Here is a 25,296-nt window from a genome sequence, read left to right as displayed (position 1 = left end):
CTTTGCTACAGTCTCTCACTGCCCCAAGTATTTCCCCTCCATCATCCATTCCCATTCTTCTTCCTGGTTAGCTTCTGCTCAGATATGGCTTCTAGGAAGCTTTCCCTGCTCCATCCCTCTGACTTCACAAGGTACCAGACACATATCACTTCAAGTCTCCTGTACAAGGACTTTGTGGCTTGCTGAAGGACCTACTTCACAACTCTTGGTGGCTGCCTTGTTCACTGTTACACAAGACTGAGAGCAGCCTGAGGGCAATTTCCAGGACTCAGGTCACCTCTGTCCTAAGTGCCTAGGTGTAGTACCTGGCACCTAACAGGCTCTCCATAAATGCCTTCTTAATTCACAAGGGAAAGTCAGGGTTAGGGTCTTCCTGCTTTTTGCGGAGTCTCCTCACCTGAGAGTTGTCACACAACCCTTCTCCACGTGAGCCCTCCAACCTAGGTCAGGGCTAGAATGTTGCTTTCAATCCATTCCGTAAGGCCTTGTGGCACCACTATGGATGGAGTGTCTGGCAGGATTTCAGAACTCATCTGGTGTGTGAAGCTAGGGGACTGCTGCCTTTCTACCTATCTTTCTCCAGCCTCTCTTCTGCCATGAGGTCTGCAGGTCAGCCCCTACAGGCCTTCTCAGTAGCAGGATTGCCTCTGAAGTGGAAGCAATGGGGGTATAGTGCCAAGGTCCCCAAGAGATTCTAGACCCGCCCCATTTTTTTTTTAAGATTTTATTTATTTACTCATGAGGGACACAGAGAGGCAGAGACATACGCAGAGGGAGAAGCAGGCTCCCATGGGGAGCCCAATGTGGTACTGGATTCCCAGACCCAGGATCACGCCCTGAGCTGAAGGCACTCAACTGCTGAGCCACCCAGGTGTCCCAAGACCCGGCCCCATTCAAACAAGTCATATTACCTTAAGCAAGTCATTCACCCTCTTGGGACCTGTGTTTCCCCACTTGCAAAATGAGGGTCTGTCTTGTGTGGGCGTGAGGGTTTTCAATGCCTCTGTACTTTTAAGCCTTCCAGCCCTGTCCCTGAGACTATAGCAGGAAGTGGGCATGGTCTGCACATCCTGAAGACCACATCCTGACCTTGGTTTACATCAGGTCAACCTGCCTAAAAGACTGGCTCTATATAAACCTCATCTAATATGCCTTGGACAATGGGCTCATATACTGGAAAATCTCCTCTGCCTAGGGCTGAAAAAAAATTAAAGTTAACCCAGGTGACTACTCCAGACTTAGAAACATTATAACATTGAACTCAGTGTGCCCTAGGGAAAGATCCTCTCCCTCCCTAGACTTCATTTACCCACAATTTATAAGCTCCTCAACCCTCCCAGCTTCTCTGCCTACTATGAGAGTGGCTACAAGGCACAAGGGAAAGGCACCATGACAGAGTCTATTTCCAGCAGGCCCCAGGGCTCTGCATGTTGAGCGTGAGCAGTGCTGAAGAGGCACACCCCTCGTAAGGTACGTGGCACACCTAGCGCCTATGCCCATCCGCAACAGGATTCTCCAGCAGCCTGGCTCCTCTGAGAGCTCCTGGGTGGGGAGCTGCCCACCTGACTGCCCTGGGGAGGTGACCCACGAGGAGAGACTGGCTTGGCAGAGCCCCAAGCAGCAGTTTCAGTCTCCCTGCCCTGAGTAAGGGGAGGGGGAAGTGGGTCCAAGCAGACTAGTCCAACAGGTCCTTTTGCTACCACCCTATACAGCTAGTGCCTTCAGCACCAGTTCCAAAACAGGAGATTCAAAAGTCAGAGCTTTCACACCCTGAGTCACAAAAATCAGCGAATTGAGAAGAAGAAAATGGTCATCTTTCTCTTTCTTGCCTTATACACAATGGTCCTGGAGAACATGGTCCCTCATTTCACAGTTCTTGGTCAATTCACAAAAAGCAACTGATCTCCCCCAAGATGCTCAAAGAAAAATCTGGGTTCTCGTCATCATCAGGCACTGAGGTGGTGTGAAATTAGTTCTTCCTGTGCCATGCTCCTGAGCTTTTCTCCCACTATAAATAACTCCAGCCTTCTGACCACATGATCTCTCCAACTCTGGACAAAATTCCCAACACTTGGGATCCCTGGGTGGCTCGGCAGTTTAGCGCCTGCCTGAGTCCCAGGACTGATTCCCACATCGGGCTCCCACATGGAAACTGCTTCTCCCTCTGCCTATGTCTCTGCCTCTCTCTGTATCTCATGAATAAATAAATAAATCTTTTAAAAAAAAATCCCCAACACTCAGTGTACCTCTGTTCACCCATCCAAAAGAGAGAAAGATGAGGACAACTGAACCAGAAGCAACAATGTAGCCAGAGATGTCAAAGGCAAGAAAAGAACTCAGCAAAATTAGGAGGGCTTGCTTTCTGGCTCTAGTCCCTGCTTCAGGAAGCCAGACAGGGCTTCCTCAGCAGTGTGTTCTCCCCATATGGTTTCCTCTCTGGGTTCTTAACACAACCCAGTAACAGCATTAACTTTTCTCCTTAACCTCTTATCCTGAAAAAGTTGTTCTCTTTAGTCATTATTACACCTATTAAGACACAAATTAAGACTTATATGTCCAAAAACTGGATAAAGAGGTGTCTGATTTACAAATCAATATGGCCACACTCCCTCAAGAGTGGCTGTAAGTAAAGAATGCCTATTTTATAATTTTTCTGGCTCTTTATTTTACAAATAATTGAGAGATGACCATGCATAAAGCACTCCAAAAGACTCTGGGGGAGGAAGGAATACAGAAAAAGATAAAACAGCCCAGACGTCAAAAGAGCTGATTACCTAGTAAGAGAGATAAATAAGTACAAATCATACAGTCCAATGTGGGACCAAATCCAGGTATTAAATAAAATTCATGGCCTGCCTATTCCCCCAGTTTACTAGAAGTCTATGGTTTTGTAAGTACCATGAGCAGAGATCTGAAGGTCGCAGGTCTCACTTCTAGCTAGGACCACAGTTCTGAGTTCTGCCAGGATCTATCTAAACCCTGGGGTTTCTGTGAATGGGATGCCCACTCACTGGGTCAACCGTGGTGAGTCATGCGATGATGGCATAAGGGGAAGTCAACCCAGGGAGGGTCACCAAAGAATCAATCATTTAGCCTTCCAGGTCTCCTCCCCATCTGGTAACTAGGGACAGGCCTAACAGACAAGCAAAGATGATGTGGGAAGAGCTTAAACACAAAGTCAAAAAAGTTGTTCAGGACTCAGATCATGGAAACGAAGTCAGAATAAACCCCTAGCAAGAGAACAAAAGACGGTGCTCTTGGGGAAGATCTGGAAGGGGACTCCTAAAGCTCTGCATCTACAACCTCCATCACAGTGCTGACTACGAATAGGGAGGCTTTTATAGTTTTTTCCTTTTATTTCCCAAGTGTTGGTTGTCAAGCCTGATCTCCCTCCTTAACTCCCACTCAATCAGTCCCATAGCTAAGTGCACACTGATACCAGTTTTTAAATAGTAGCTTTACCTATCAGGCTACCAGCAGTGCCAGAGCTCTTTTAGAAGGTAGAGAAAGGAACAAATACTTACTCCTGAAAGTACCTGGGAAGAAATAAAATTCCCTAGACAAACAAAATTCTGTGCCATTACGAAAGAAAGAAAGAAAGAAAGAAAGAAAGAAAGAAAGAAAGTCAGTCATTCCAGGGCCTGAGGATAAAGATCAAGGCCCAAGTCCTCCTCCACCAGGAGGAAAAACAATTTTGAAACCAGTTCTTTTTTTTTTTTTTTTCCAAACCAGTTCTAACTTAAAAATGGGAAAAGCTGATAAGAGACTTGGTCTAACTCACCTCAAAAGAAAATCACTTCCTGAAATCAAATAAATAAATAAAAATTTAAAAATTAAAATTAAAAAAGCAAGGGAGGGGGAATGGGAATTGGATTTGTTTAAAACCTTTCCTGTATAGTAGAGAGCAGATTAGCTACACAAGACCCTTCAGGAATGGTTTACCATGAAGAATGTTGTAATGTGGACATTCTGGTGGTGAAACCGGGAGCTCAGTACCTACACATGCATTACTGAGAAAATCCTCACACCACAATCATGACTACAGTGTGCCGTCAGTGTCTGACATTTGTCATTGGGGTGGGTTAACAGTGCAGGTTTGGCAGCTTGCCCTGGCGGCTGTTTCACAAGCAGTTTCTGTGGTTTCAAGAAAGGCAGTGTTTGCTTTTAAATACTATCTTAGAAATATATTTCAGAATAGAGTTCAACCATTCCAAGATAGGAGGGAATGAACAGCAAACCAAATAAAGGAATTTGGTTCTATCAAATAGAGAGGGAGCACACAGAGGGACAGGGAAGAAAAAGACATATTCACCATGTGCACCAAAATGGCAAGAAAAGCCAACTTCGTGCTTGCTACCACGGTAGAAAATAAGAACACAGAAAAAGCCCTAAAAACAGAAGATTATTCCCTACTCAGCTCTTCAGCATAAATTTACCTGGCTCAAATCTATTTGTTTATTTAAAAATGAAACGAAACAAAACCACCCAACAGTTGTGCATCAATGCAAAGGACTGTCATCTAATCAATTAGCAGCCACACCTCTCTGCCAGTGTGATGTGGTAATTAAGGTAGAGATTTTTCTCCCTGGGAATACAAGTACAGAAGGGCTGAGCCCCTATGGGCCTAACCCATTATGGCAGCCTTTTTATTAGCAAGAAAACACTGCCACGCACTCTCCAAGGAAGCGGTAGCCCGCATCACTAGAGAACACCTGTGTGTGAACAGTGGCTACCTCTGCTAAGAGATAAAAATATGTTGGAGGTGGGTGTGGGGAGGGGAGATCACTCATAAACAGGCCTAAAGACTGCTTCTCCACGTAATTTACATGGACCTTGGTTTTACCCTTGTAACAAAAAAGATGGGTTCTATAGTTAATTTAGAAATGGCACATAACCATGATCATGGAGAACCAAATCAGATTTGAAACACAAATCTGACTCTTCTAGTCGGACTCCTCTTTGCTCTGTAAAGGCAGCAAGAGGGGCATGGGTGGGTCAATGACGCTTGCATTAAGGCCAACAGCTCACCGCTTTACTCTCACTCCAGGCTGGCATCTTAAAAATAGCTTTAAAATGTCAGAACTTTTCAGGCAGCCCTGGTGGCTTAGCAGTGTAGCACCGCCTTCAGCCCAGGGCATGATCCTGGAGACCCGGTGTTGAGTCCGCGTCGAGCTCCCCGCATGGAGCCTGCTTCTCCCTCTGCCTGTGTCTCTGCCTCTAATAAATAAATAAAAGCTTTAAAAAAAATTTTCAGAACTTTTAATAAAAGAAAAGGCACTACTGCCCAGGTGAGACAACCAAGTAAATCAAATCATAAACTCAAGTTAATTCAAATTCCATTGGGGGCACAGAACAATGATTCTAAGACACAAATGCAGAGGTCTGGGAGAACCAGAAGCATAGCTATAGGGCCAAGCTTCAGGAGAAGGGAACCAAAAGAAAGACCGGACAAAAGCAAATAGGAAGTAGTGGCATATAAAACAAGCAATGGGATAAAAGAGGCACAGTAGGAAGCCAGAACTCAGCTCCCAGGACTGAACTGGCAAGGCGCAAATGCACACAGCGGCCTGGCACTACCAGCTCCAGTGCTCAGCGCCCTTGGCAGTAAGGCTGAAAGCAAGCAGCTCTGGCCCTCTGTGGAAGTGGCATGTAGAGGGCTGTAAAGGGAAAACATTATTTTCATGATAAAATGTACACGTTAAGATCCACACACAAAAGCTTTTTTTCTTAAAAAAAAAAAAAAAAAAAAAGGGATCCCTGGGTGGCGCAGCGGTTCGGCGCCTGCCTTTGGCCCAGGGGGCGATCCTGGAGACCCGGGATCGAATCCCACATCGGGCTCCCGGTGCATGGAGCCTGCTTCTCCCTCTGCCTGTGTCTCTGCCTCTCTCTCTCTCTCTCTCTCTCTCTCTCTCTGTGACTATCATAAATAAATAATTTTAAAAAAAAAAAGCTTTTTTTCTTTCTTTGTGGGGGATGGGTGGGTGGGAATGTGGGAGAGTGCATACAAAGAGAGTTCTAGAATCCCAGCAATTCGTGGGTGCTACAGAGGACAGTCAAATCCAGGAATTTAAGCTGTCCCATACTATGAGGTACTTACTTGCTGGTTACAGATTTTGGGTCTCAGGACTGACTTTTCTCAAAAGGTTTTTGAAATGCCAGAAGATGAGAAGATAGAGAGAGGACAATCAGAAGCCAGGATTAAGTAAAGTTTAAAAGGGATGCCTGGGTGGCTCAGAGGTTGAGCGTCTGCCTTTGGCTCAGGGTGTGATCCTGGAGTCCCAGCATCAAGTCCCACATCAAGCTCCTTGCACAGAGCCTGCTTCTCCCTCTGCCTGTGTCTCTGCCTCTCTCTCTGCGTCTCTCATAAATAAATAAATCTTAAAAAAAAAAAGTAAAGTTTTAAAAAAAGTTTCCCACAGCTTAGATGGAGCTGTCAAGACCAGGGAAGTAAGCCCAGAGAGCTGTATCTGCACACTCAGGCCACAAAGGGTGGAAAGAAACCATCTGGGGCAGAGGAGGCCATGTACAACAAAAAAGCTAATCTGGGAGATGGGTTTTACCCCACAGTGATTAGGAGTGAATTCTAAGGGATTCACCTCCCACTGCCCAGACACAACTGAAGCAGAACCAAAGGGTTCACCAATAGTCAAGAAAATTTTGTTCGGACACAGACACACACTCTGGACCACTTGGGTTTGTAACCTTCAAGTTACTCAACATTTCTGGATCTCTATTTCCTCATCTGTAAAAGAGTAAGATCTACCATCTCACAAAGATTAAATGAGTTAATATAAGACAGCTAAACAAGTGTCTGGCACAAACTAAGTGTTCAATACATATTGGCTATTATTATGTCTATAGCCTCAGTGCAAATGATGCCCTGGGAGTGAGAACGGGCAGGGGTCATCGACCCTTCAAGTACTCAGTCCATTCTCTTCAAGAGTTCCCCAACCACTTGGGAGAGTAATGTACTAGAGGGCCATCCAGGAGGCACCGTTACTGAGTCATTGCCTTAGCTAATAGAGTGAACAAATCTCCTTTGAAAGCAAAAGTCTATCTTCCATAGAGACCAGCAGCAGAAGAGAGAGAGAAAAGCACATCAAGTTCAATTCTGGAATTGAAATGAAAGCCACATGTGAATCTGAAAAGAAATAAGCTTTGTGTAAAAAGCAGAGGATTATGGGACTGCTGAGTGATGGGAAATGGAGCTATAATCCCGCCAAGTCTATATGTAGACTCAAATTGATATAAGTTAAGCACTTGATTAAACAGTGTTTTTTAATGACCCTATGAGAAGTGATTCTGAGCAAATGAGATGAATTTTAAAAAGATCTGCTTCAAGCTGGTACAAGTGACTATTGGGGGGGGCCCCAAGGTCTACCACTAGCTGCCCCAAGGGAAGCCTTCCAAAGTCAGAGGGGCCACAGAGACTAGAAGATAAGTAAAAACAAAAGAAAGAGGCTGAGAATCCTAAAACCCTTTAGAAACAGTGTTATCTATGGCTATTTTACCTGTCCCTTAAAGTAGGGATGCCTGGGTGGCTCAGTGGTTGAGCATCTGCCTTTGGCTCAGGGCATGATCCCGGAGTCCTGGGATCAAGTCCCACATTGGGCTCCCTGCACGGAGCCTGCTTCTCTTCCCTCTGCCTTTGTCTCTGCCTCCCTCCCTGTGTCTCTCGTGAATAAATAAATAAAATCTTAAGGGAAAAAAAAGACTCATCAAGCAAATAAAATTAACACGCTGTTACACACCAAATCTGTTTACCTCTTACAGGAGAAAATAAAGCGTACTTCCGTTAAGTGTGGGATTTGGCAGGCATGTTTCATTAGGAAACAGAGCCAACAAAGAGTTAAACACAGAAGAAATAGAAACAAATGTGTGAGCTCTGCAGCCACCCAGGAACAGACTGTCGGGTGTTCTGGCATGTTCTGACCGTAGTAAGCGACTGGAGCTGACTGGCCTTCAGCTATTATAGGCACCAAGGTTCTTCAAGGATAGAGGCTAAGCAAGCTTTGCAGTTTTCAAATTTGGAATTGACCAATAGCCAACACATAAGCTTAAAAAAATCTGTCATAATGAAATCCAAGTAAGCCAAATGATCTTTTTAATGGGGGGGGGGGGGGGGGAGGGAAGCCAATGCTTTGTATTAGAAGGAGGAGAAAAGCCAATTTTGGTCAAAGTCCCTCAGGTCACCGAGAACCAGCTTCCTCAGCTAGAATGACTGCAAACGGAGGCAGCAAGTACCTTCCTGCAGCTTGGGCAGCACCCTGGGAATTGCAAAACAAAGGCTCAGTATGAGGTCATATCAAGTAACCAACCAATCAAGGACAGGGATGATCAACCCCAAGCTTGTCTACAAAAGATATTCTCACACTTCTGTCTGGAAACCCTTTACACTCTTAATTATTAAGGGCCTTTTTTTTTAAGATCTTATTTATTTATTCATGAGAGACACAGAGAGAGAGGCAGAGACACTGGCAGAGGGAAAAGCAGGCTCCATGCAAGGAGCCCAATATGGGACTTGATCCCAGATCCCAGGATCACACCCTGAGCCAAAGGCAGAGACGTGCAACCACTGAGCCACCCAGGCAACCCACTTATTAAGGACCTCAAAGAGCTTTTGTTTATGTGGGTTATAACAACTGTATTATAATTAAAACTGAGAAAATGTTCAACTATTTATTTAAAATATTACTAAGCCATTACAACTACACATTTTAATAATTACATTTTCTAACATTAACTCAATACATAGCATCAGACTAAAACCTGTGTTAACTTTTTTTTAAAAGACTGATGTATTTACTTGAGAGTGTGTACACACACACACACACACACACACACACCTGGGTGGGGGCAGAGGGAGAAGGAGAGAATCTCAAGGAGACTCCTGGCTGAGTGTGGACCCTCTGTGGTGCTCAATCTCACAACCTTGAAATCATGAACTGAGCCAAAACCAAGAGTCGGATGAGCCACCCAAGTGCCTCCTAAATTAACTTCTAAAATAGAATTAAAAGGCAGCCCGGATGGCTCAGCGGTTTAGCGCCACCTTCAGTCCAGGGTGTAATCCCAGGGACCCAGGATTGAATCCCATGTCAGGCTCCCTGCATGGAGCCTGCTTCTCCCTCTGCCTGTGTCTCTGCCTCTCTCTCTGTGTGTCTCTCATGAATAAATAAATAAAATCTTAAAAAAAAAAAAAGAATACAGAATTTGTTTAAATGACAAAAAACTTCTAGAAATAGTAGATGGTTACATAACATTGTGAATGTACTTAAATGCCACTTGACTTAAAAATGATTAAAATGGTAAATTTTATATGTATTTTATCACAATGAAAAAGCGAATTGGAACATAAGGCCACGAGAAGATTGGGGAACATTCTATAAACTAACCAGTATTCTTCAAAACTGTCAACGTTATAAAAGACCTGGCAAGACTAAGAAGTGGTCACAGATCTAAGGAGACTATGGAGACATGACAATTAAATGCAATGTGGGATCCTGGATGGGTCCTGGAACAGAAAACAAACATCAGTGGAAAAATTGATGAAATCTGAAGAGTTATGTACTGTGGTTAATAGTATTATACCAAGGTTAATTCTTAGTTTTGATACATGTTCTGTGGTTATGTAAGATGTTAACATAAGGGGAAGCTGAGTGAAGAATGTACAGAAACTCTTTGGGTTAGTTTTGCAACTTTTCTAAATTAAAATTATCTCAAAATTTAAAAAAATTAAATGTTTAAAAAAGCCTCACAAGGCCAAAGCTCTGTATTTGAAGAAGAAAATGAGCCAACTTTGGTCAAAATCCTTCAGATCTCTGAGAACCAGCTTCCTCAGCTAGAACAACAGCAAACCAAGATGGCAAGTACCTTTCTGAGAACCAGCCAGGACCAAACAGGGGCTGGGAATTGCAAAATGTTTTTAATGAAATTACCAAGAAATTGACCAACCAAAGACAGAAAGAAGTAATTCAAGTTTTGTCTACAACTCTGATTCTTACACTTCTTGGTTTCAGAAATTCTTTGCAACTATTAAAAATAACTGAGTCCCCAAAAAGCTTTTGTTTATATGAACTATTATCTATTAATATTTACTGTATTAGGAATAGGAGAAAGAGGGGATCCCTGGGTGGCTTAGCGGTTTAGCGCCTACCTTTGGCCCAGGGCGTGATCCTGGGGACCCGGGATCAAGTCCTGCACTGGGCTCCCTGCATGGAGCCTGCTTCTCCCTCTGCCTGTGTCTGTCTCTTTCTCTCTCTCTCTGTCATGAATAAATAAATAAAATCTTAAAAAAAAAAAAAAAAGAAATAGGAGAAAGATTTATTTACTTATTTTTAATATTTTATTTATTTATTCATAAGAGACACAGAGAGAAAGGCAGAGACACAGACAGAGGGAGAAGCAGGCTCCATGCAGGGAGCCCGACGCGGGACTTGATCCCAGGACCCCAGGATTGTGCCCTGAGCTGAAGGCAGAAGCTCAACCGCAGAGCCACACAGGCGTCCCAGAGAAAAGATTTAAATAAATATCCAGGGCAGCCCAGGTGGGTCAGAGGTTTAGTGCTGCCTCCAGCCCAGGGTGTGATCCTGGAGACCAGGGATCGAGTCCCGTGTCGGGCTTCCTGCATGGAGCCTGCTTCTCCCTCTGCCTGTGTCTCTGCCTCTCTCTGTGTCTCTCATGAATAAATAAAATCTTAATATCCATCCATTTAAAAGAACATAATAAATCCATTACAAAGGTAACACAAGTTACCTTTTTTTAAAAAAAATGTTTCTTTTTTTTAAAAGATTTTTATTTTATTTATTCATGAGAGAGACACAGAGAGAGGAAGGCAGACACATAGACAGAGGGAGAAGGCTCCTCGCAGAGAGACCGATGTGGGGCTGGATCCCTGGACCGGGGATCATTCCCTGAGCTGAAGGCAGACGCTCAACCCAGGTGTCCCTAATTATTTGTTTTAGAGAGAGAGAGAGAGAGAGCTTGAACGGAAGGGCCGAGAGAGAGGGAGAGATATATAGAATCTCAAGCAGACTCCACATGGAGAACAGAGCCTGATGTGGAGCTCAATCTCATAACCCTGAGATCATGACCTGAGCTGAAACCAAGAGTTAGATGCTTAACCAAATGAACCACCCAGTCGTCCCATGAGTTACTTATTTTTAATGAAAAACAAAAACAAAAACAAAAAAACACTGTATCTGCCGAACCACAATTTCACACGTACCAAAGGAAGTCCACCCCATGAGCTGATCTCATAATCCCCAATCAAAACACAATACTAGACAAAAACTCAAAAAAACCCACCTTAAAAAAACAAAGAAAAAAATAAGGAAAACTTGAAACAAAAGAATAAAGAGAAAGGGAAAGTGAGAAAAAGAAAAAAAAAATAAGGAAAAAGAGGGAAGGGGAATAAACAAACAAGCCAAGATAAAACAACAATCAAAAACCTCACGGGGCCAATGCTGTATGTATGAGGAAGAGGAAATAAGTTAGCTTGGGTAAAAGTCTCTGAGGCCAAGCAGCCAGAATTGTAAACAAGGGCTCCTTATGAAGTCATTGCAAATAACCAGCCCAAGAAAGACCATCAACTCAAGTTTTGTCTATAAAGTTTTTCTCACTCATTGGTCCCCAGAGTCTACCCTCTTTCATAAATTACCGAGGACTGCACAAATCTTGTTTATATGGATTACAGCTATCGATAGCTACCTTATTAGAAAATGAAAAGGTAATTTAAAAGACACTTTTATTAATTCATTCAAAATAATAAGCCCATTACATGTTTATTTGGAAAGCCTATTTTTTTGTGTGTGAAAAAACTGTATTTTCTAAAACAAAATTAAATCCATGGCAAAAGTTGCATTGTTTTACATTGTACAATCTTTAATGTCTTGCTTGATGGAAGAGGGCCAACTTCTCACACCTGCTTCTGCATTTGATGTGTTTCGATATGTTGTTCTGGTTGTTAAAATATAAAGAAAATCTCAAAAAAAAAAGAAAGAAAGAAAAAGAAAAAAATAAAATAAAATCTCACTTCATACAGACCTGTCATTGGAAAATGGAGTTTAACAGCTCTTCAGATATTGAGAATTTTTCTTCTTTGACACCAGACCAAAACTCAAAAGTAATTTTTGAAACCTAGATTCAGTGTGCAATCTGAAATTTTACCAATGAATTTTTTAATGTACTTTTACATTAAAATCCATTGGTCATCTTGCACTTTGAGTGGCTCTTTTACCTACTGACAATCTGGGACATGGTCCTTTGCTGAATTATACAGAAATTTCCAAATACTGACATTTCATACAATATCAAAAAATCACTTTCCATTCATTTCACCACTGATCTCATCAAAAAAGTCTCTGACAAATACAAGTTTTAAAAATTTCATTTTCGCTTGAAAGTTTGAATTTTATCACTGGCAATGGTGACAGACTCACTTTGTTCCATTTCAAAAAAATGTCCACTAAATACTCAAGTATGAATAACTATAGTTTACCCATCAGTTGTTCTTTCAAGTAAAAATGATCCACGCAGCTACTTCAGCTCCAACACACTAGTGCATCTTCTCAAGACCATCACTATACTATGGTTGGTACCTAGGCTCCATGGCTACTTGGCATTTCATCACTCAAAATTCATTCATTCGATTATTCATGAGAACACAGAGAAGCAGAGACAAAGGCAGAGGGAGAAGCAGGCTCCCCGCAGGGAGCCTGATGTGGGACTCAATCCTGGAACTCCAGGATCACACCCTGAGCTAAAGGCAGTTGCGCAACTGCTAAACCACCCAGGCACCCCCTAATCACTCAAAATATTAAAAACTTTTATTACAGGGTTAATATTTAATAAAAATTACAAATTTTTAGTGCTTCCTCCAAGACATTATTAAGTGAAAATGTTTTTTGTTTTGTTTTTTTTAAACTCACAAGCATAGAGCAGGAAGGAAGTCCATGACTACTACCACTAGTAGAGTCCTGGTGCCACTGCCTTGATTGTGTTATGATGCCAGCAATTTTCTCTGCCATTACTTCTGCACAAATAGTCCAAGTGGAAATGAAGCTGTTCCAAGATGAACCAGGAGAGTCAAAAGAATTATTCAATCCCTTGCATATTTATCACTACTTGTGTTCACCGCTGGGCATTCACATAAAAGAAAATTCTTTGAAGCATGGTTGGTGCTGACACAAGTCGAGCCACATCTGTAAATCTGCTCATTTTTAAGGCAAAAGCACAACTCTATAAACAAGACATGAACTCAGTCTTTGTATGTGTAGCTAGATTTTTAATTTGACGACTCATGGTAACACATGAAGTGGCCCTGCCCTGAATTTTACTGACTTTTCATCCAGTGGGTTTCAGCAACATCTGCTGTTCAACACTTAGTCTCTCAGCTATTGGGTGGGTTTCTCCAACCAAAGCAATGTCATAACTTATCCTGTACGATTCAGTGACATTTTCATTTCTAGGTTGGAAAGCTGGAGCAAATTCTGGCTTTTAAAGAGCTCACGGTGTGTACACTTAAAATACGCAATTCCTTTTTCATTAAGCTCTGAATGATTGGTATTGATGTGATATTGCAATTTAACACAAACGTGTTGTTCTGTTGCATAAGATACAATAAAGTATGTTGTTATCATCTATAAAGCTGAGGAGAAGATAGCTTTCATTGTGATATTGTTTCTTTTTTTTTTTTGATATTGTTTCTTTTAATAATTTTTCATTTCTTATTTACAGTTTTGCCTAGGTTCTTCAGATTCCTCCCATTCATTTGTTAGTGTATCCATTTCAATAAACAGAGACTGCAAGCCTTCTAATCTCCCTTTTTAAAGCCAACAATTCATCCTTAAATATAAGAGAAATATGATAAATCTTACTGTTTTAGAATAAAGTGCTAAAATAAGTTGTAAGTGAATTTTTTTAAATGAGAAGCTTTTCCCGAAGTTTTTACAAGTTAAGTTTTACAAGTTGTACTTACTTCTTGTGTTTCCTCGAAGGTGCCAGGAAAATGCTGGGATTTCAAAATAGTGATTTATAGGACAATAATGAGGTTTGCAGGGATTACAGCAGACACAACTGATGAAAGCTAGTAAGAGTCCAGAAGTACTGAGAACAAATGGAGTTCATCAATGCAAACTTCCATATTTATACCTTAAAGGACTACCTTAAACATTCCAGAAAACACAAGAATATAGAAGCACACATTTCATCAGCCAAAGGTGATGATGTCAGCACACATCATTCAGTCTCTGGAAAACTCCACTGTACACCGAAAGAATGAGAGTGGAAAAAGGCAAATACTGCATTAATGTTGTGATGAAACTAATTTTGATTTCATATACTGCCGTTTGGGTCTCAGGGAGCCCCAGGGTCCTCAAACCTGAGGACTTCGGGAGCCAAATTCAATGTCGTATTATCACAATTACACTACGGGAGCCAAATTCAATGTCATATTATCACAATTAACAAGTGTGTCCTCAGATCTCCCCTAAGACAGGGTCCAGTGTTGTAGCATTCTGGATAGGCCACAGGAAACAGCCGAGAACTAGCTTAGACCCTGTCACTAGGGAAACTGGGATGCCAACCCTAATAAGTTGTCAGATCGCCAAGCCTGGCTTTACCAAGGAAGGTGGCTCAAGAGACATAAAAAGAAAATGTTTTCTAAAGCAGCGAATCCTTAACTTTATAGAAATCAGAGGAATAGGAGAAGGGACTGGGTGATTCTGGGATTCTATACATGAAGGAGATCTCAGACTATCAGAATTCCCCTCCTGAGCCCTGCCACAAATGAGGCACAGAAACAGGTCAGGTAGAGCGGGACATGGAGATAAAAACCTGAGATGGACAGTGATAATGAAGGAACAGAGTTCAAAGAAACCAAACCGAAAAAAAGAAGTGAGAGAAGTCAGCAGAGGGGTCAAAGGAAGAGGAAAATACAGTTAAAGAAATTCCCTGATGAGCTCTGGGGTGGCACTGTTACCCTTCTCCTTGGCCGCAGTTGCAATGTGAAAAACCCAAGCAACTTACTTGCTGTTCCGACCAAGCATTCAGGCTCTAGAAGCCACAAGAGATGAAGATAAACAAGGAACCAACTGAGACCAAAATCTCAGCCCAAGATTCAAAGCCCACAAACTCCTAGGAGCGGCTGAGCAATGGCTGCGGTCCTTCCAGGCCTCACAAAGGGGAGGCTTTCTTCTCACTTCAGAGAAGCCAACAGAGATAGCAAGGACCTCCCCCTGAAGGGCCCTTTGCCAGTGAAAAAAAACAACAAAAAACCTAAAATCATTAGCTGCTAGGTTCACAACTGGTCTTTAAGAGAAACGGGGAGCTTTCTCCTGCTGCCAAAGGGTTAATACTGCACCTGAAGAAAGGACTGAAGGACTGTGAAAGAAATCCCATGCTCCCTCCAGGGAGGTTCCCTCTCCCTCGGTGGGTCTCTTGTAACACCTGGATCCCAGCACTCACTGAAACCTCCAGTGACTTCGGACTCAGCCTCCCAGGCACTGATGGGGTTGCACATACACGTGGCCGCCGCTGCCGCGACCACCACCACCACCGTTCACAACTCAGAAATATGGGCAAGCAGATGGTAATGTTTTGGGTTGTTTCTTTTTTCTTAATCGATAAAACCACCTAATATCGATATCCTGTAAATAGTGATTTCCATAGTACCTCAACCTCTCCAATAGCATTCTATTCAGATAGCTGTTTGGTTTTATTTTTTCTTATTGATTGATTGATTGCTGTTTGGTTTTAAATACCACCACCACCACCACCACACCATTCTAAAATAAATAAATTTTTAAAAGTTGCTCGAAAAAGCAGCTAAGAGACCCTAATTACTAAAAGAAACCAAGATTCTTTCAGTTAAGAGAAATTCCAATGTACATTCACCTGGAGTTGTATGGTGCTCAGAGAAAACCCACTGAGTTGCTCAACTAGAACACTGAGGACAAGGATTATTTCGTCCTGCCAGGCATTATTCTAAGTGATTTAATATTCATTACCCCTTTTAATGCTCACAATAACTATACCTACAAGATAGGTACTATCATTACTTCTTTTTTACAGATAAGCAAACAGGCCTGGAGCAATTAAGTAAACCCAAGGTCATAGTAGCTGCTGACCAAGATTCCAGTACAGGGAATTGAACTATAGAGCCTGCTGTAACCACCACACACTACTTATTCGAAGTCCCCAAGTGCTGGGATCTCCTTTCAACTCTGCCATAAGCTCAACTCAATTAGAATGCTCTTGCTAGACCAAGCCGACCTAAGGGGCCCCACTTCCTGTGACTAGAGAACCAGTAATTCAAACTCTTGTGGGCAAAAAAAAAGCAACAAGCCACAAGTGCATCCAACACCACATGCAAAGACACTCAGATGATGGCCATCTGTGGGGAAGTGATGGGGGGGGGGGCGGTAGCGGAAGGCCAGCAGACCCTTGGGTCTAAAGAAGGGGGGAATCCCTGGGTGGTTCAGCGGTTTGGCGCCTGCCTTTGGCCCGGGGCGCGATCCTGGAATCCCGGGATAGAGTCCCGCGTCGGGCTCCTGCCATGGAGCCTGCTTCTCCCTCTGCATGTGTCTGCAATGAGTAGATCATTCTAGTAGGAACAGGAGTAGCCTACTCTCATGGGCAAGGGCAAGAACTATATTTGCAGGTGGTTTCACTCACTAATCTCACTAACTTTTGGACGGTTTTCCATTTAGCAGGGGCTGGGGAAATGATCCTGCTGTATTAGTAGCGCTGCCAGTCACAGGAGCCTCAGAATCCTCTGTCCTCTTCCTGAGAAAGATTTCCTGCCACTGTTTAGGAAGTGCCAGCACGAGGTGACCGATAACCCCCATCTTTCCTACAGGTACCAAACAGGAACAAACTCACACTGTTCCCTGCGGCTGACATACCTGCTGAGCTGCCAAAGACCAAAACCCATTCTCCTTTTTTCTTCCCCAGCAGGCCTGGACAGACAGTCCCACTGCATCGAGCCAAAAGATCTGGGGTTTTACACGATTTACCCGCCAGATCACAGGAGCCAGGCGTCAGTTCCCCATCCACAAACCACCGACCCGGTCCCTTTTCCCGGGCCAGGCTGGAGGGCCTTCTGCCAAGCCATGACCTGCGAAAGGGCCTAAGAAAAGGAGCTGTATCTTGGAGTGTCCAGTGAAAGGTGTGTAAGGTGAAGTTGCCCTAAGCAGCACTGGGGGTGGAGAGAGCCCACTCACGTAGAGGCCCAGCTCAGAGACCTATTCAGTATTGTGGGGGGAGGGGGGGTTTACAAACCTCATCCAGACTCATACCTCAAAGAGCAGAGCCCCAGAGGAGGCAGACCTTTGTATTGCCAACTTCCCAAAGAGCACACAGAGGAAAATAGGCCGAGGCTGCTCAAAACCAGCTTGACTGGTTCTACAGAGAAGCCTCGGGTCTGTTCTGCCTTCTTTATGTTAAAAAGAAAAAGATGGCTTGGAGCCAATCATTGAACACACCCCTCCTCTTCTCCTCCCCCCTGCCCACCTTCCTCCCCCCTCCTATCTGCTGTTCCTCAGGATTCACCTAGCCATCAATATCAGTGTCCAACCGACCTTCACCTACCAAAACTGTGCTTGTCCGCCTTCATAAGTCTAACATCTGATGAAGAAAAGGAAATGCATTTGTTTTTGCCCCTTCTACCCTCATTTTCTGATAAGAAATGTAGAGAGAAATGGAAGTAGGGAGAAAAGTGCCTAGCGGCCAAGAAACTTTAAACCCTCTAGCAAAAGCAGACAGGCAGATGAAGGGATCTGACCTATTTCTACCTCCCTAAAGGAGGAGTGGGGTGAGTGGGTAAGAGAAGGAACTGGAATCTCTCCTTCAATGAATGATAACTGAAAACCAAGAGGCCAGGTTCTCTCGTAGTACTGTTTCAGAAGCAGATGTACCATGGCAGCCCAAAAGACAGCAATGGCACTCAGCAGCCTATACCAAAAGGGCTGTGGTGGGGTGGTGACATTCTGCTCTGAGAGCTAGAGTTTTCAGAGTTAACGTCAAGAGAGATGGCCTCTTCCCATGCCAGAAGTGGAAATGGGTGGTTTCCTCCCCCACAAAGTTTGTAAAGGCTTACTCTTCCCTCTGCTGAGATAGAAGGGGAAAATGCACAGATAACACTGCAGTGACTCACTTGGGTTTGATGAAACCTGCAAGAAAGCCTGGAGAATCCAAGTTAGAAGTGCAAAAAGGTACAAATGCTGGCATCTCCCATCAAGAGAAGGAAACTCAGCCACCTATCTGGTTTGTCACTTTGCTGAACTTCCGTTGGAGGAAGGCCTAGGTTTAAACTCCACCCACCCTTTCCCCATCCCTCTCAGTTTTTGCTTTGCTAGGCAAGTGGCAAACCTGGCAGCACCACAGGCTCCAAGAGAATAAAACCCTTTCTCCATCTCCTCTCACAGTGGCAGCCTAGAAGCCACAGTCTACAGCTTAACCAAGCAGCGGGGGCTGGGGCAGGACCTGGTTACTGCAAGAAAGCCTTATCAGGCAGTCTTAAGGAAGGAAGGACAACTACCTTCCTTGCCCTTTCCATCTGCTGAGGTTACTTCATCCCAATCCATTAATGGGCTTCAAAGTGCTGCTGGAGGTGGTGGGGGTGGGGGGTGGAGGGTGGGGAATGGACGGACAGACAGACGGACGTCGGACGGACTCAGAGAGTCCATTTAACAGAGCTATCATGGGGCCAAAGGTGGCGCCCAGCCCCCATCCGGCTTGTGGATAATGGGCCACAAAGTCTGAGGCTAGGCTGCACTCTAAGCATAAAATATTCATTCCAGTCGACATAATACATATGTAGGAAAGTCATGGAAGCTCCTGGGAGAAGAGAAAGGCCAGCCAGGGGGCTAAGTGTGCAATGTGAAAGAGTTCACAGCTGCACTGGTTAGTCCTGGTCAAATGCCCACTGAGAACTGGGCTGTTTTGTCCAAAGGGGAAAAGTGTCTCGTCAGATAAGTTTTTGATTTCCAAGAGATCTAACCATGCAAATCTCTCAGGCAGACAATTCTTGATTTTTTCCTATCTTATAAGCATCAGTTAAGACGGACAGTGAAGGGCAGCCTTGATGGCTCAGCGGTTTAGTGCCGCTTTCAACCCAGGGTGTGATCCTGGAGACCCGGGGTCGAGTCCCACATCAAGCTCCCTGCATGGAGCCTGCTTCTCCCTTTGCCTGTGTCTCTGCCTCTCTCTCTGTGTCTCTCATGAATAAATAAATAAAATATTAAAAAAAGACAGTGAAAAGAATCTCATGCCCAATCTTTGGTCACCATATGAAAGATGGCAAGTCATTCCCTGTGCAAACTTGATTTTAATCTAAAGCAGGCCAAGTTTCAACGACATCTTGTATCCATCTGTTTAGCTACTTCCCAAAGTCCACAGATTGGAGAGAAATTATTACAATTTACTAGGTGGTTAGCCGTGCTGGGTTCAAAGATTATGGTAGGAAGAGCAACTATGTGAATTCCAGACTCCTAAAGTCCTTGTTCTATCAAGGCCTCACTTTAATTTCTAGGGCCATGCAGGAAGTGAGAATGCATGGTCTGACACCCACCCAGACCTCTGACCGGAAGGCGACACCACCAAGGAGCCCTTGGCTAGAGTCAAAGGGTTGGAGTCTGTACCCAGAGCACAGTGCTGCACAGCTACCAGGACACAGAGGGAAACGAGAGCCAACCAAGCTCTCTATCAGAGTCGCCACTAAAACCAAATTACTCAATGCAACGTTCAGCCAGAATCAACACTGGCATCCAAGGGATACGTGTTTGGAGCGGCTCAGCTGTTCTTTACAGGATTCTGTATGTTAGATTTGCTCACTTCAGCCAGACTTCCACACTCTTCTTCCTAGAACCACCCAAAAGAATAAACAATGCCACTCACTCCCCAGAAGAATGACGGCAAACCCCACCCTTGCCCACTGCAGCAGAGTTGGGGCTGGTAGTGAAAGGCTCCTGCTTTTTCTCAGGAGCCCTCCCTGTGGTTCTGGAGACCCAGGGGTGGGGCAGGTCTGAAGCCAGTAGGTCCTCTACCAGGTATTACAGGAAGCTCTGGCCAGCAGCAGGAGAGCTCTGAAGTTGGACCCCTCTCCACACCTGCCTATTACTGCTGCCCCTGGCTAGAAGACAGTCATCTTGCTGATTGCTTTCACCATAGCCAAGCTTCTAGGCCAGCAGAGCCATTTGGACAAGAAGTGGACAGAATGCTCAGCTTGCAGACTGAGAATCCCCAAAACTACCAGCCCCAGGTCATAACCCTCCTTCTGCAAGTGAAAGAGAAGTCTATGGCTGTGAAAAAGCATATCCACAACCAGGTGTCACAAAAATAATCTTAAAGACAGGCTTGACTTTTATTTCCCACTTTCACTGTCAGAAGAAGCAGAGTTGACAGCAAACAGGCACTCTTCCTGCAACACAAGGTTTATTTTTATGCTTCCACATTTTGTGTGTGTGTGTGTGAGTGTGTGTGTTATGGGTGTTTAATTCAGATGTGATCAAAGAGCTCCTGGAAACAGCTTCTCATTAGCCACAGGTTTTAATAAAGAAAGGGGGCGAGGAAGAGCAAAAAGTGATTGGAGCTTGAAGACAACCAGAAGAGTTTATTTACCTATTTCCCGGTAAAACCAGTTTAAATCATTTAAACCTAAATAAAGTGATGGAGGATCTTTGGGGCGAAGGAATCAGCACAACTGAATCCCTTGCTTTTTATTTCATAACATTATGGCTTACTGCAAAGGTTGCACTTCCGTGACTACTTTGACCAGAATCAAGAGCTTTCTTGCTCTTACCTGGTGGCATGATCTAGTCTAAAGGAGGCCATTGCTTCTGGCATCACTGGCCTGGTGACCAGAAAGGCTGCTACTTATTTCTTGTTTTGAAAAATATAGGCATCTGCCTGTGGTAGGTGTAGCTGAGCTTTTTCCCAAAAGCTGTGCTTTTACTGGGACGAGACTTAATATCAAGTGAGTAGCATGACTGGCTACCTTGAGAACACCAGAAGTGATGAAGTGGCTCAGGGGGACCTAAGTCCATGAAGAGTGCAAACAGGATGAGTAATTCATAATTTGTAACAGGATGATAAAGTATGCAGCCACTGCTCCAGACAAAGTTATCAAAGAGCAGCTTGCAGTCCCAAATGGTTAACCCCCCATCACTGCTCTTATAAAATCAACGGGTGTGTACCGACTTCTTCCTATGTACTCAGTGGTGTGCTAGGCATGTAAGAAAGAGAGGAAATCAATGCACACATTGCAAGAATGAGACCACGGTGAGAATACATTTACATTTAGTAAACAGCACAAAGAAACCACATCGAGGCAGTCTGTTACTCTACTTTGCTGAACACAATGCCCCCCACAGCCTTGGCGGACGCCACTCCCCACATGCCTGAGGGTGCCAGTCAGTAGTCACTTGGCCTCCTCCTACCAGCTCATAATCAACAGTCTGGGAAAGTTCTCTGGTTAAGCAGGGTTTACCTGCTAATACAAAGGTGGTGATAGGAAAAGGAATGGAACAGGCCACCTCAGGAGGGCCTGGAAAAAGCGGTTCCCAGCAAGGAGAGAAACAGTGGCAAGTGAGGGCAAGACTAGGAGCTACAGACCATGCTCTGGTTTCCAAAGACTTCAGTCCCATGCAGAGCCAGTTGCAAAACCCGGTGATGAAACTTGAAATCCACCAGCCCTCCCTCTCAACTCGTTTTGCCTCCAGAAGCAAGCAATCCATCAGGAACAAAAGGGTCAAGCGTGGCAAACAAAAACTCCTCTGGAGTTCCTGATTGCCCAGGTGAAGTAGAGCCAGGGCAGGGGACACAGAAACGCAGGAAAACGCAACCATGGCAGAATGTCCAGGGAAGGATATGAACATGCAAGAGAAGAGAACAACAGTTCTACTGGGCTAAGAAGGAGTGAACGAGAGGAAAACATAAAGAATGTCACAGAGAGGATGCAGAAAGGTGCTGCAGCCCCAGGGAAGAGCTCCTTTTTCAAGTCAAGTTTTTCTGGCCTAGTAAAGTTCTCCACCGACAAGGGTGTGCCAGGCAGGGGACTCTCCCCAGAGCAGGCAGCAGTCAGCAAGGGACGCGGTGAAAGAAAGAGGAGGGGTAGAAAGTGGATGCCTCTCAGCTCACAGGTGAGGTGACACAGAAAAACGTTAAAGCTTGGGTGACAGATGATAGCAGTGATTGCCGGGAAGATGGGGGGGGGGTGCGTTGCGGCGGGTAGCTCAAGAAACAAATATGCTGAGTGCCTGGACTAGGACTTAAAAACATAAGCCAGTCGGGAAGGAAGGGACAGGGGCATGTGTGGGGCAAAGACAGATGATGTGAAAAAGGCAAGAGGCGAATCCGGAGATGAAAGGCAACCCTGGTTAAGAGTAAAGACCAGGTGAGGGTAGAAAAACTAGAAAGCATCAAGCAGGGAGGAAGAAACTATGGAAAGTGACAGAACCAGGAGTGAAGACACAGGAGGGCATCATGGTTTGCGTTGCACTGTGAGGAAACAGAAAGGCAAGATGGTGAGGGAGCGTGACCAGGGAAAGGATTCAGCAACAGGTTGTATTAATATGATAGAGCGGGGCTGGAAGGAAGAGTCCAGGGAGCAGGCTGGTAAAGCATTCAGTGAGAAACAGGAAGCCTGGAGACTAAAACCCAACCTGGGGAAAACAGCTGGAGAGATCCAGACTCTGAAGGGAACCCTTCAGACTGGAACCCCAAAGACAACCTGTGGGAAAACTATGCGCATGACAGCAGTATGGGAAACACGGAAGCAACAAATGCCAGCGCGAGGCACCAGGGAGCTTCTGAAGAAGGGAAAGTGAAGAAGGCAAAGAGTAGGCGAACCATTTGGAAAGGTGATGAGGGTGGAGCTGGTGGGTTGCAAGCACGAGGGAGAGCACGATTTGGAGAAGAGGGTAAAAAAAAAAAAAAAAAAAAAAAGGGGCTGGGGAACTGGAAGGGGATCGGGATCAAGAATACACTCCGGAGCAAGGACCCTGAGGGTGATAACCAAGGACTGGGAGAACCGGTGCAGGAAGAGGAGAAGCAGGGCTAGAGAGATGGAGGAAGAGGTGGACAACGATCTGGGGCAAATCGCGGGGTGCTATTCGAGGAGCAGGAGGGTGGCGGCTTTAAGCGTGGGTGGAGGAAGACCAGAAAGGCCCCTGAGAGAAAAAGGGAAGAGAAGGGGAAGCTAGGGAGGTAACACGGAAGAGCGCAGGAGGGCGGTGAGGAGAGAGGGAGGTCAGCAGAAAAGACAAGTGTGCAGCTTGGAGTCAGGACGAGGTGGGTCCCAGGACAGGACTCAGAGGGGGATGTGCGAGGCCGAGAGCCAGATGACAGGGCAGCCAGGCTTGCAGGGTGGCAGCAGGGACACGAGTAGAGCAGAGGAGGGAGGAGGCTCTGCAAGGTGCAGGGGCCCAGCCAGAGAATTCGGGGAGCCCTCGGGGCTCCTTACCTGCTCCGTGTCCCTCTCGTTCAGCGTGGGTAGGGGGGTCCGGGCGCTGGACATGGCGCCGGTATCTCAGGGGAGGGAACCGAGAAGCTTGGAGGAAGGGAGGGAAGGGAAGGCGCGGAGCCCGGCCGGGCGGGGCTTCTCACAGCAGGGGCACCCGCCGCATGGGCCCCGGCCGGGGGTGCGGGGAGGCCGGGCAGCCGCTCACGCCAGCCCGGGGATGCGCCGCTCGGGCTAGGCCGCGCCGGCTCCGAGCGGCTCCGGACCGCACCCCCCCCGACCCCCGGCTGGGCTGTGCCGCCTTTCGGCCGGGCCGCGCCGCTCCGCCTACTCTCTGCCGCCGCAGCCGGCCGCCTGCCTCGCTCCTCCCCTGCCCTCAGCGGCACCGCTCCGCGCCCGGCACACAGGCAGCCGCCGCCGGACCTGCTGCTCCCAACATGGCCGCCACCACCGCCGGCCCTCGGCTCTTTCCGCCGGCAGCAGCCGGAAACAACCGAAGTGGAGAGGAACGGGAGGGGGGCGCGCCTCCTCCTCCCGGCCGCCGACTACGGGTGAATTCCGGAAACACCCGAAGAAGGTAACCCCTGGGGACGCGCGCGCCGCCTCGATTCCGAAGCCCAAGTTTCGGCTCTGTTTACGGAAACCAACGAAGCCACTCGGGAGACCACAGTCACGCCCACAGGCTTTTCCCCGCCCACTTATAGCAGCCTCGCTGCGGTTTCCGGAAATACCCGAAGTGGCTCCGCGTGCGGGGAGCCGGCCACGCCTCCGTCCCGCCCCGCAGCCGACCGCGGTCGTCGGCCATTTCCGGCAACACCCGAGACCCGGCGAGCCCGGAGTTGTTCCCTGGAGTAGTACCCAGAGCTTGACTCCTCGTTTCTTTCCGTCAGTTTCCGGGTATTTTCAAACCTTGAACAGGAAGCTTGGATCACCTGCGCACGTTATTATTCGACTAAATAGAAAATAAAGCTATTAGCCGAACCAACGATTGGCATCACTTGGTTCTAAAGCAACTTCCCCGTCTGCGTGTCAGTCTGTTGGCTCATAAAATCCATCTCGTTTTTCATCCAACCTATCAACATGTGTGTCACCTGTCAAATGCAGCGTTCGTCTAGTACCTGTCTAGCTAGGATTCGTCGCCTGCCATCACCTATCTGGGCTTCTACCTCTCCACACACCCCGCATTTGGTCTGCAGTGTTCCTTAAGGTCTAGGCAGCGCCCGGTCAGCGTCCTGGGCGCCCCGCGGTGGGAGGCTACAGGGGTCCCCTCAGCTCCCCGGCTCAGGGGAATGAAAATGCAATGTGATCTTGGAAGGATTACATAACACCTCCGAGTTTAGACTCCTTGACGTCCTTATATTAAGAGAATTCATGCCTTTTGTTCCAGTGATGACATTCCAAATAACGTCTTTGAATTCCACTTACCTTTTTTTAAATTGTTCAAAATAGCACAAAATGACATTGCACTATGGTAATACTGAGTCACGCCTGTTACCTTTTAAAATACCCCTGTAAGGTAAGGCAGGGGAGACATTCTCATCTTAATTCATTTTTCATTTATCCCTTTTAAGACAAGAAAACTCACAGAAAAGAGACACTGGTTGGAAATGAGGGTTCCTCAGGATGGCACAAAGAATGGGCACTAGGGGAACTTCCCTTCCTTTCCTCGGCTACAGTTTCATCAGTAAACTGAGGACGCTCTCATTTTTGAGAGACCCCCAACTCCAACAGGGAGTCCACGGGGCAATCTGAGTCCACTCTTCATTTCCCCCTAGACTGTTTCACCAGGGAGAAGCAGTAGGCGGGTTTCATGCCTCCCACTCCAAGCTGCCTCCACTCAC

The 25,296-nt window shown here is 45.7% G+C and overlaps 1 protein-coding gene across 11 annotated transcripts in view; it reads right to left on the bottom strand.

Moving 5' to 3' along the window:
• The window catches only part of MARK2 (microtubule affinity regulating kinase 2), a 59,389-nt gene extending 35,570 nt beyond the window's left edge, over positions 1–23,819 (bottom strand). For all 11 annotated transcript variants that reach the window (XM_026004599.2, XM_026004600.2, XM_026004605.2 and 8 more), the window contains exon 1: positions 23,459–23,819. In XM_026004599.2, the coding sequence (XP_025860384.1) occupies positions 23,459–23,512 (54 nt within the window). In that variant the 5' untranslated portion in view covers positions 23,513–23,819. The remainder of the gene's footprint in view (positions 1–23,458) is intronic.
• Between the last annotated feature and the right edge of the window lie 1,477 nt (positions 23,820–25,296).

Source organism: Vulpes vulpes, chromosome 5, assembly GCF_048418805.1.
Source record: "Vulpes vulpes isolate BD-2025 chromosome 5, VulVul3, whole genome shotgun sequence".
Lineage (NCBI taxonomy): Eukaryota > Metazoa > Chordata > Mammalia > Carnivora > Canidae > Vulpes > Vulpes vulpes.
Note: the sequence above shows the minus strand (reverse complement) of the source record. Positions and strands in the feature narration are given on the sequence as shown.